General features: G+C 32.5%; 1 protein-coding gene and 1 pseudogene across 1 annotated transcript; both read right to left on the minus strand.

The window, feature by feature from the left end:
* Window positions 1–1,088: 1,088 nt before the first annotated feature.
* Window positions 1,089–1,469, minus strand: LOC139889954 (pentatricopeptide repeat-containing protein At5g06540-like). The gene has a single exon (XM_071872862.1). The coding sequence runs from the start codon at window positions 1,467–1,469 to the stop codon at window positions 1,089–1,091; it is 381 nt and encodes a 126-aa protein (XP_071728963.1).
* A 309-nt stretch (window positions 1,470–1,778) lies between these two features.
* Window positions 1,779–4,907, minus strand: LOC139889955 (cytochrome P450 704C1-like; annotated as a pseudogene).
* Between the last annotated feature and the right edge of the window lie 8,038 nt (window positions 4,908–12,945).

Here is a 12,945-nt window from a genome sequence, read left to right on the forward strand (position 1 = left end):
ATAAATATAATGTAATATATATATAATTATATAAAATTATATATATATATATATATATATATATATATATATATAAGTGTCGACAAGCTTGCAAACAAAAGATCCTGAGCTGTAAAATGGTGCCATGCGATCGCATGGCCTGGAGGCATAAACTCCATGCGATCGCATGGAGTCCTGTAGCTACCCAAGTGCTATAAAAAGCAACGAATTCGGACGAATGAATTACACCTTTTTCTTTTTCTTCCTCTTTAATCATAATTATATTTTTAATTATAATTTTAATTTTAAATTAAGTTTAATAATAATTGATGTGCGAGCGGTGGTACGTGAAATACTATTATTATTTATTACGAAATGCGATACAAATTACACAAGTTTTATATAGTTTATTTACAGATGGATATACCTAAACCTTGCTACAACACTATAGGCAGTGTACCTAATCGTAGAGTAGTATAGTTTTTAGTAAGTCCGGTTCGTTCCACAGGGAGACGACTTATTCTACACTATATTTTTATATAACTATATTTGTACAAAATATAAATATATATATATATATTACAATTATTATTATTAAAAAAGGAGGTTTTACCATTTAATGACTGGTTTGTCGATTTTATATTTTAAGCGAAGCGTAAAAGAGATTACCTAGATTAAACTAAAAAAAGTCAGACATTGATTCTCATATATGTAGATTACCTGGATAGTTAAATTTTCTTTACTTGCTGAGTCGCTACTTCAGAGGATCTATGCAATTCTTCTTATAAGGGGTTAACTCCTTCCTATATGTTCTGAAGGTGGATGCCTCAATATATATGGGACAATAATAATTGTAAGACGATTTATACTACAAAATGAATAAATGTCACCATGCAGAATTGAGCCCCTTCTTGCCTTCCCTATGTTTACTCGCTGATCATAACATCATTGTTTTCATCAACTTGATAATTGACCATACACAAATACGTTGTTTATTATTAGATTTTATGTGATTAAAAAAATGATTCAGCGGTTCCAGATTAGTCAAAAGTCCACCTAGACCAAGAATATTAACCACAAGCATCTTAAACGCGCAACAAGAATCGAATTCAAGAAACAATAACCGATTCAAACATTTCATCAAACACCTTTTGCGAACATGTCAACACCCCAAAACCAGTATAAATACCAATCATCAAATTTCGAACATACACATCATCAACAACCCCAAAGTTAACAGAAAGAGCATCATCACTCTGATCAACGTTGACACGTCCTTTCAATATAAAGGGAATACTAATACAATCTGGCACAATGTAATTCAACAAGATTTGCTTATACACAGCCAATGAATGTGGTTTTCCAACAGTGTTACTTAAATTACTAGAATACGCTCTGATACTTGCGCTGTATGTAAAGAGATTGGTGTTATCGGTTACTAGAGAAACAAGAGAAGCATAATTGAGTGATCCAAATGATGAAATGTGCATCGATTTCTAAAAACATGTTGAACGAATTAGTATAAGATTTCTCATGTTCTTACAGTTGTCTAATACTCGTAAAAATGCCTATCGATTTCAAATATTTGCGAAAACGGACATAGATTACACGATGGTCATTTTTACACGAAAACTGTATTTACAAGTAATTAATCAACATAATAAAAAGTAAAATATCTTGATTAATTTCACAGATCTAATAATCTGACATAGATTTATTTATGTTTCATCATATAGTAGACTAACACACATAGAAAGTATATAATGAAAGATCAATTCAATATGATTACATGTTCCAGATTATATTTTTGAACGATAAGATGCATATAAGGGTAGTCCATTGTCCATGTGCAGGGTGAACATGGTTCTGTATGTAGCTTCTTTACTTTCATCCACCAGTTTAAACTTGAAATAGTAAACAAGAAAAGCTGCCATTATCTTCATTGTCTGTATGCAAATTCTTTCCCTAAGCATATTCTTGGTCCTCCCTAAACAAATGCATTTCAATTTAGTTATGGGTGTCAACTAAAATGCACATATATATCAAATTCACATTCACAAGAGCATAAAATATCTTTGTTACTTACTTGAAATGCTGTAAATTTGAATGGACTGTCAGGCTGAAAAACACCATCATGGAGCCACCTTTCGGGCCGAAATTGCTCTGCATCTTCACCCCAAATGTATGTCATTCTTCCCATTGGGTATGGCATATAGCCTATACCGTCTCCTTTCTTGATCTTGAAACCATCCGGTAAAATATCATCTTTCTCTGAACACTTCCCATCCTGAACAACCAAGCTTACATGAGTTAGAAGTACCAAATGCACCCAGTTTACTTAATTATGGTTAAGGTTATAAGTTTTTCTCTCCCAGGAGGGCTAGTAATCCAATCTCATAGTCTAATGAACGCAGTTCAGCATAATTACTTCCTGGCTGTTTTCAAACCTTCTCTGGCCACCACAAGATTCATCTTGAGACTCTTGCAAGGATATCAGGGCCCCAACACTGGCCTATCTTGTGATGGTTTCAGTTTACTTAATCATGAATCTGGTAAATTGGTTTTTGTTATCTCAAACATATCAAACGAAAAAAAATTGCAAGGGTAAATCGATTCTTGATCTACTCATTTTGATCATTTTGACATATTACCCAACCCACTTATAGTGCCACCTTTTATGAATTAATTGACCCTAAATGCACTCTGTTACCAGAGGAACAGGAGGATAGAGTCTGAGAGTCTCAGTTAAAGCTGCATGAAGATAATGGATTTTTTCAAGAGCCGGTTCCGTTAACTTGAGGGAGAATGCATCGATAGAACGTATGTCCTCAGCTTCGATGGCTTCTTTCACTTCAAGTGCTACTCTCTCTTGAATGAAAGTGTTCTTACAAAGCATGTAAAAGAACCAAGTGAGTGTGGTTGCTGATGTATCTTTCCCAGCAATAATGAAACTAAGTATTATGTCTCTCAAGTATTGATCACTCAATTTTGTAGGATTTGTTTCGCTTTCAGTCAAGAATCTTGATAGTATGTCCTCTTTATTTCCCTGTTTTCATAAAACAAAGCCACATAAACCTAACCACTTCGAAAATTTTAATGATGAATATCAGATGAAAACTCCAAAGAAGTAGTGTTTGGGACGGGTTGGGTTTGACCCAAAACACTATTTTCTTACATAAGTTATTCAATCTTCTATGAATAGCTAGTGTAAATTAATAATAAACTAAATTTTAGATAATACAATTTATTCAACCGGTTAATTGGGGTATGATACTCACTGTTTGATGATATACTTTTGTTTGATGATTTTTGTAATGACCTGATCCAATCCGACCTAATATGACCCGAACCGACACATTCAATTTTTCGTTTAAGTTACATGAAAAAAAATTGGACCCCATTAAGTTATGATCCTAGATTCGCCATTGTACTCACATCAAGTTTCTCACTTTTCATCATACACCTCTTGTGTTGTATCAATTCATACACAAAGTTATCGATCATTTTTATGTTTTTCTTCAAAGAAGCTTCTGCCCCAAAGTTGAAATACCTTTTCACCCTCCATAACACATCAACATATCGTCGGAAGGTAATAGCATTTGAATCTTCAAAAGCTATCATAAATCGATTACTAACTTCATCTGAACCAGATAAAGTATCAAGATTAAACCCAAATCCGACCTTGAATATCGAATCTAAAGTGGATTTCATTAAAAGATCCTGCAAAATTAAAGAATTTTGTAATTGTGTTGCAACCCTTATCAAAATTCTAGAGTGTTATTTAACCTTTTTGTTGTGTTAACTATTTATAGTAGAAAGATTTAATAGACATGCTCCAACTCTTACCTGTTTTGACAGGGTCACCCACCTGAACCACAAATTTTTAAAATCTAAAAAGTTATACATGTTTTTTTAACAACAGCAGTACGAGATCACCCAGGAAACTTAACCACCCATTCATCTCCCTACAGTTGCATAACTTGCCCCCAACTGCTGCTCAGGAGGAAACCCGGCCCAATCCAAGGGCATGAGCGATAAAAACTCCCTACCCGACTACCCCCGCAACGTGATGTGGGAAAGGCACCCTTGGGTGGAATTCAAGGGTAAAGGGGCAACCTTGTGTGTAATGTTGCACCCCACAGGAGTCGAACTCCTGACCTCTCGCTAAGAGAGGCAGACCACTACCACATGAGTTTTTTTATACTTGTCATGTCAATTTTTATTTCGCATATTATACCTGCAGATAAATAATTTCATTATTAACAGCTGCTTCTGAAATCTTCTTCACCAGCTTAGTAGTGTTTGATCTGAAAACATTGGTACTAAAATCTCTAAGATTTTTAGTTGAAAACTCATAACTTGCAAGCTTTCGTTGATGACGCCATATATCTCCATCTGCTGCAAATATCCCATTCCCAAAAAGATCTCCCATTATCCCTTTATGGTAATCTCCCTGTACACAAACACCAAAATCAAATAGAATTTAGTATGTTATTTATATATGTCAATTTTTTTTTTTTTAAATGTTATTAACAAAAACCATAAAATACCCTGGTGTAGTTTGCGAAGTTGGATTTAAGAACATGTTCAACGTTAACCGGATCAGTAATATAAACTTCACTGTGAGTAGGCGTAATAAAACGAAAAGTGTGATGTTTTCTAGCTATCAAAGTCATATAATCGAAAATATGGTGAAAGTTTATCATCATGCTGAAAACTGAGCCTACAATTGGTGGCCGTTGATCATCTGATATAATAAATTCTTTAAAAAAAGGTATGAGAAAATATGAAAAGAGCGCGATCGCAAATAGAGATATGAATCCAATAATTGATAGCATGATGATTGTTGAATAATCAGTGCTTGTGGTAAGGTACAAGATGGTGTAAATCAACAAGAGAGTTTGTATGCTTGAAAGTATGAAATACATGGTTGAGGAGCATATGGTTGAACTTATACGGATGGTACTATGGGGATGTGACTGAGTAAATTTATTATATTATTGTTTTGGCTTGAGTCTTACTTTTGAATTTTGGAAAATAACAAAACTTATAATACATGTCATCCTACTATACAGTCCAAAACGAGTTAGGAATGCAGCGGCGCATCAATAGCCTAAAACGTTCATATTTATATCGCGACATAAAGTTTATACTTGCTTTATAAATTAATGAGACGACCATTTATATAAATTAAGTATATAAATCCATAAAAGAAAAGATGTCACAAGCCTTGTTGCGAGAAATAGTACAATTCGTTTATCGACGATTGACAGTAATCTTTTATTAGTGAAAAGTTTAAAAAATACATGTGTACAAAAAAACTAGATGATAAAGTGGAAAGAATAAAGCTAACAAATAACAAATAAAAAACATGTAGAAATAAAAGTATATATATATATATATATATATATATATATATATATATATATATATATATATATATATATATATATATATATATATAGTGGTAGGATCAAGAGGGAAGTAACCATTCGGGGGGAAGCGGGGGGAAGCAAAAACTTTTTTTTTTTCGTTTTTTGAAAAAACTTTGTTCACGAACATTATAGATGAGATGAAAATATGAACATTTAGTAGAGACACTTTGTGATAAATATTTTTATTTTGGCGAGAAAACGCTCGAAGAAGTAATATATAACAATTATCGTATTTTTCGAGCGTATTTTGAGGTTTTAACTATTGGGGTTTAGATATTAGGGTTTAGATATTATGGTTTATAGGGTTTAGATATTAGGGTTTATAGGGTTTAGAAATTTAGGCTTTAGTGTTTAGATTTAGGATTTAGATAGAGTTTTTAACACGAACGGTTTAGAGTTTAGGGTTTAGGGTTTTGGGTTTATGGAATAAACGCAAAACACCAAACCCTAAACCCTAAACCCTAAACCCTTCCATAAACCCAAAACACCAAACCCTAAACTCTAAATCGGGCTAAATTTTACTTCACAAAACATGAAGAAAAAAAACGTTCATATTCTTCACGAACAATATTAACTTGAATGTTATTTTTGTCGATCGTTTTCCCGCCTAAATAATAACATTCATCACGAAGTGTCTCTTCTAAATGTTCATATTTTCGTGTGATCTTGATGCCGGAAAAAAATTAAAAAAAACGAAAAAAAAATTTGCTTCCCCCCGATTGGTTACTTCCCCATTGATCCTGCCCCTATATATATATATATATATATATATATATATATATATAGTTGAGGGATCAAATGAGAACTTTTTTTGTGTGAGAACCCTGAGAACTCAAAAATACACTGAAATTCGAGCAAAAAACTCAATATTCGAGCAAAAAATATGATATTCGAGCAAAAATAGAGAAAGTCGAACAAAAAAAACAAAGACGAACAAAAATTTGATATTCGAACAAAAATTTTGATATTCGAACAAAAATGTGTTCTACATTTTTGAAATTCGAACGCAAAAATGTAGAACACATAGGTAGTCGAACAAAAATTTTGATATTCGAACAAAAATGTGTTCTACATTTTTTTCGAATTTTTTTTTTGCTCGACTATGAAATTTTTGTTCGTCCGTGTTTTGAAGTTTTGCTCGAATTTTCCTTTTTTTGTTCGTCCGTATCCCTTTTTGCTCGAATTTTTTTGTATTTTGAGTGTTTTTTGAATTTCTAGAGTTCTCACAGTAAAAAAATTCTCACTGGATCCTCTCTCTCTATATATATATATATATATATATATATATATATAGTGGTAGGATCAAGAGTGAAGTAACCAATCGGGGGGAAGCAAATTTTTTTTTTCGTTTTTTGAAAAAACTTTGTTCACCAACATTATAGATTGGATGAAAATATGAACATTTAATAAAGACACATTTTGATAAATATTTTTATTTTGGCGGGAAAACGCTCGAAGAAGTAATATACAACAATTATCGTGTTTTTCGAGCGTATGTTGAGGTTTTATATATTAGGGTTTAGATATTAGGGTTTATAGGGTTTAGATATTAGGGTTTAGAAATTTAGGGTTTAGGATTTAGATTTAGGGTTTAGATTTAGGATTTAGATTTAGGATTAACACGAACGGTTTAGAGTTTAGGGTTTAGGGTCCCTAAACCCTAAAACCTAAACTCTAAATCGAGCTAAATTTTACTTCAGAAAACATGAAGAAAAAAAACGTTAACATTATTCACGATCAATATTATCTTGAATGTTATTTTTGTCAATCGTTTTCCCGCATAAATAATAACATTCATCACAAAGTGTCTTTTTTAAATGTTCATATTTTCGTGTGATCTTGATGCCTGAAAAAAAATCCAAAAAAAGGGGAAAAAAAATTTGTTTCCCCCCGATTGGTTACTTCCCATTGATCATGCCCCTATATATATATATATATATATATATATATATATATATATATATATATATATATATATATATATATATATGGGCACGATCCATGGATAAACTTAAAAGGAGTACAAACCGGATAAGCAAAATAAAATTTTTGTTTTTTGAATTTTTTTTTTACATTCATAAATCTGCATTAAAATGCACCTCTAATCAATTTTTTTCATAAAAAAAAGTTCAAAATCTTTCAAAAATCGATGATGAATGGTAAAATTAACCATTCATCGGGTTAATTTTTCATTCATCTTGTTTACGATTAATGATAAAATTAATCAATGCTAAAAAAACCAGATGAATGGTTAAATTAACCATTCATCTGTTTTTTTATCATTCATCATAAACAGATGAATGGGTAAATTAACCATTCATCTGCTTTTTTTTAGCATTGATTAATTTTATCATTCATCGCGAACAAAAATGAATGATAAATTAACCAGATGAATGGTTAATTTTACCATTCATCATCAATTTTTACCATTCATCATCGATGTTTACCATTCATCATCGATTTTCGAACGATTTTGTTCAAAAACTTTTTAAAATTTTTTCGTTTTCTTCTATTTGCATATTAAAAGATCGTTTTTTTTTTAAAAAAATTTTGAAATTTTACTTATCCAGTTTGTGCCCCATTTAGTGCTTATCCATGAATTGATCCACTATATATATATATATATATTATAACAGGTGATGACATCATTGTGACATCATGATGATGTCACTATAGTTATTATTCATTTGGTATGTATTCTAATAGTGATAGAAGTAAATCTGTAAATGCATCTATGAATTGAGTTTAGATGCAGAACAATATGTTTCGCAGCTAGTTGCAGTGGCGGAAGTTGAAAACCTATTTTGGGAGGGCTATTGCTAAATTTATAAACTTTTAAGAGGGTCACAAAGGTAATATTATAAATTTATCTTAAAATATAAGTAATTTTTACACTAGAAGCCAAAATTTAAGGATGACTATGACCTCTTTTACTAACACATAGTACCGCCTCACGCTAGTTGTATCAATGTAAAAATCGTTTATTTATTCAAAAATTAATTATATAACACACCATTAATTATTGAAGATATGAAAACCTATTCTACTAAGCTCATTCTCAATTATCTAACAAATTTCGGCAAACGAAATATGCTAATTTATTACGTATTAAAACAACATAAATACTCCCTCCGTCCCGGATTAATTGTCCAGTATTCCTTTTTGGGACGTCCCAAATTAATTGTCCACTTCCAAATATGGAAAGTAAATTTGATGATGTTTACAATATTGTCCCTAATGAATTAATTAAATTACAAAGGTGAGAGAGATTTCTAATTAATTAGTTGAGGGTAAAACAGTAAAGTAAGAAAAAAGTACAGAAAAAGTACAGTGTGATAATGACATTTCTTAAACTGTGTGTTTTTTGTCTGGGGACAATTAATCTGGGACGGAGGGAGTAGTTAATTTTATATTTATATATGGAGTAGACAAAAATGATGAATAATAACTAGGGGTATTTTCGTCTTTTCACATTTTTTAAAAATCTAATTAAATTTCACTACACCAACAAGACCCCACACTTTTTTCAAATATTCAAATCGACCCCCTAAACAGGGGGCAAAGTGTCAAATAACTATTTTCATAAAAAATCTTAAGTAAACTCCACCCAAATATTCAACGGGTCATATCTTCTCGCTCGCAACGAGTTAAATTTTTCCGACACCATCGTTAAACTAGAAATAATTTTAGGAACACAATGTCACTAACTATACGCAAAACGGACGTTTTTTAAAAAACGCTAAATACTTGGGGTACTTTTATACACGTTGATTTTGCGTTATATTTTTAAAAGTCGATAATTACATAGCTAAACGCGGAGATGAACATAAATTGTTAATTTAAAATAACATTTAAATCTTTCACGGGTTATACCTTTTAGTTCGACTCGAGTTGCGCTTCAACGACATCATTCTTTAGCCACGAAATAATTTTACAAACTAAAAACAATAAAATACATTGAAAACCGAACTCCCGGCGCGAAGCAATGGCGACTCTATATGGAAACAAGTGGGGTCAAAGGACCCCATTAATTTTTTTATATATGTATAAAATACTAATAAAATATTATAGGACACCACTAAATTTATAGATAGGACCCCATATATTTTTAAAATTAGTGATTTTTATAAAAGTCAATAGTCATTCTTTAGAAATTTTTTTACAATGTATCACTCAAATTGTAAAGGACCCCATTGAGTTTGCATCCTAGAATCGCCACTGGCGCGAAGCGAAGGTTAAACAACTAGTTAAAATACAAATTAGTATCACAAGTAAATAGTTAATAGAAGGTTGATGTATATATGGCCGGCCATATATATCATTGAAAATGATTAGATAAATACAAATAAGAGATCAACTTTGATGTAAATAAAAAACTTGCAAACGGCATTAATTTGATAGAAGGATATATTGATTATTTGAATAATGTATTTATATAGATATAACTAGTTGTGGAGCCCTCGCTTCGCGCCGGGGCTCCGTTTCGAATGCGAGTTAAAAAAAATCTTAATCTATTTTGTAAAAAAGAATTTTTTTCGACATCTAACATTGAAGGGTTGTTCCTTTTGTGAAAGTTGCTTCTTTTAGCGTTCGGGTTTTATTTAAAACAAAAAGTTAGTAAAGTGGGGGTTCGATTTGTATTTTAATAAAAGTTAGGGGGTTAAGTTTGTGAAATTTGAAAAAAATATACGTATAAAGTGGGAGTTCGATTTCTATTTTAATAAAAGTTAGGGGGTTAAGTTTGTGAAAATTGAATCTTAGTAAAAAAAAAAATTAGTAAAGTGGGGGTTCGATTTGTATTTTAATAAAAGTTAGGGGGTTAAGTTTGTGAAATTTGGGAAAAAATATACGTATAAAGTGGGGGTGCGATTTGTATTTTAATAAGAGTATAAAGTGGGGGTGCGATTTGTATTTTAATAAAAGTTGAGGGTTAAGTTTGCGAAAAGTAGAAAAAGAAATAGGACTATTCATTTGGTCTTTGTTTTTTAGATATAGGTATATAATAATACATGATACTAGTGTTGAATGTGCATGATATAAGTGTAGTGGGATGGTAATGCGCGAGAAGAAAACTATGACCCATATGTATCGGCTTCGTGATTGTCGTGTAAAAATCATAAAAGTTTACCCGTTGGGACGAGTACGGGTAAAAATTGTAGAGGCCAACAGGTTGTAGGCAGTCGCAAGTATACACTTCTTGTTACGGGTAAAACACGATCCGCTAATCCGTGAATTGTTCAAGACACTACTCAAGGGTAGTTAAGTATTAACTAGTGAAGTAACTCGTAAGTCTAAAAGAAATAATGTAGTCCCTGAAAGTCTGCATAAGAAGGATCATTATTATAAATCTACTTGTATTATATAATACTATATACTATATACTAAATTATTTAGATATTTATATTGGGTTGATCAATTCAAGTGTAATTGACTATATTATAACGAATCATAAAATAAGTGTACGAGTGTATGACACATGGATTGTTCAATGTCCAAACAAAAATAGTTATAGTTATTAATTAATGTGGTTAGTTTTTGATTCACATAATGAGGCTTTGATCGTTAATAATGATCAAGGAGGTAACATATTGAATACGGACATCGTTTAAGAAGTGGTCGTACAAAATGTTCCGAGCGTTATCGTGGATGTTGAAGTGGTTGACGCGGGGCTGCAATTTGGGAGTTTAGGGGAAGTGGATGTGTCGTTTCTTAACAAGTTGGGAACGGTTTAGCCGGGTTTGGATAAAGCTACGGTTTTAGATTATGTTCCGAGATCAAATTTGATTACTGTTTTAAAACATAACAGTTTGGGAGCATCTAATGTTATTAATGAATGTGGGAACATTGTTGTGAATTTGGATGGGTCGGTTGCGGGTCATCATTTGGAAAAGTCACCCTCCTAATTTCGAAATGGGTATTAGCAATGTTGATGTTTGTCCTTCTCATTAAAAAAAAAAAAAAGTTAAACAGGTAAACGAATTCAACATCACTTTTGCGGAAAGGTTGATCCGTTTGAAGGCGAGGAAGAAAAAAAAAGGAAGAATTGAAGGCTAAGCGTTCGGTTATAAACAGGAAGGATAACATGCGGTTGTTAATTCTATTGCGGAGCCGGTTGATAATGTGTTTAAGCTTAGGGATGAAGAGAAGTCGGTCAAGTCGTTTGATGATGGTAACGAGCTCGCGCTTCAGGAAAGAGAAGATCTTGGAGTGTCCGACAATAATGGTACCGGTGGTGATGGTGTAGAAGTGAATCGAAACATTGGCTTTTTTGAGGGCCTTAAGGAGGAAGGTTGGCTACCGCTTCCGTGTCGGGTATTAGGATTGGTAGCGCTTCGACAAAGGTTTCGTCTTATGTGATTGAAAATCAGTCGAAGAAGAAATTTGTTCATGATACCAGTTTGTTCTTGAGATGGTTGTTTTTAGAGGTTTTTTGTTTTTTTTGTTTTTGTTTTTGTTTTTTTTTTTTGTTTTTGTCCTTATTTGGTTAGATAGGGTTAATTGGGACTAGTATTTGTTTGTGTTCCGGGCTCGTTTCGTGATCCGGTTGCTCAAGGATCGGTTTTAGTTAGATTTTGATTCATGTTTAGTGTTAGGGTTCGTTTACTGCTTCGGAGCCTTGCAGTGCTTTTTTTTTTTTTTTTTCCGTTTTGTATCTTTATTCGTCTTTTCATCTATTGATGAAACTTAGTTTTGATGTTAACGTAAAAATAAATATATAAAATAAAAAATTAAAGATTACCTAGATTAAACTAAGAAAAGTCAACATTGATTCTCATATATCACTACAGGAAAAACGATTTTTCCGGACAGGGGTTTCCCGGACGACAAAAGTTGTCCGCAAAAAGCCACAAACCGACAAATTTTTTTGCTTTTTCTGTTTGCTTTTTCCTGAATGTTTGACCACCTTTTCCCGGACGACCCAAATGTCGTCCGGAAAGATAGTCTCCAATTATTGTACCGAAAAAAATTGGCTCCAAAAAAAAGAAAGTTTTCGTGGGCTTTTTGTCCGGACGATTGGTCGTTTGGACAGCCTTTGGGGACGACTAGTCGTCTGGAAAACCTTTGGGGACGACAGGTCGATTTTGCCTACTTATACTTCATCCTCAACACATATTGAACACGTATCTAACACACATCCAATACTTAAACTGCACTATCACACTTCCAAACTCAAAATGGTGACCATTTCGCCGATGATTGTCTCAATCGAAGTGTATTACGGAAGTGAATTCCGTAATGAAATGAAAGTTTACGATTATAAGCGTGGTTCAAAAGCTACGTTCAAAAAGATTGACGTTCACGACGTTGGTTTAGATGAGCTTTTAACCTTTTTGAAAGAAAATGTTCCGTTCGAACACACGGATGTCTTGTTTTATGAAGATGACTGTGTTCCGGAATTGTCCGCCACATATCTCCGTACCGACGATCAGTGGAACGGTATAAAAGAAACCCTAAGTTGGCGTTCTGATCGCATTTCTATTTATTTGGTTTTGGAAGACGAAAACACTTTTTTAACTTTCCGTTAAGTTAG

This window comes from Rutidosis leptorrhynchoides, chromosome 2 (assembly GCF_046630445.1).
Source record: "Rutidosis leptorrhynchoides isolate AG116_Rl617_1_P2 chromosome 2, CSIRO_AGI_Rlap_v1, whole genome shotgun sequence".
Lineage (NCBI taxonomy): Eukaryota > Viridiplantae > Streptophyta > Magnoliopsida > Asterales > Asteraceae > Rutidosis > Rutidosis leptorrhynchoides.

Bases quoted from the DNA above. Each gene is read 5' to 3' on its own strand.
- LOC139889954 (XM_071872862.1), bottom strand. From the start codon at position 1,469: ATGCACATTTCATCATTTGGATCACTCAATTATGCTTCTCTTGTTTCT.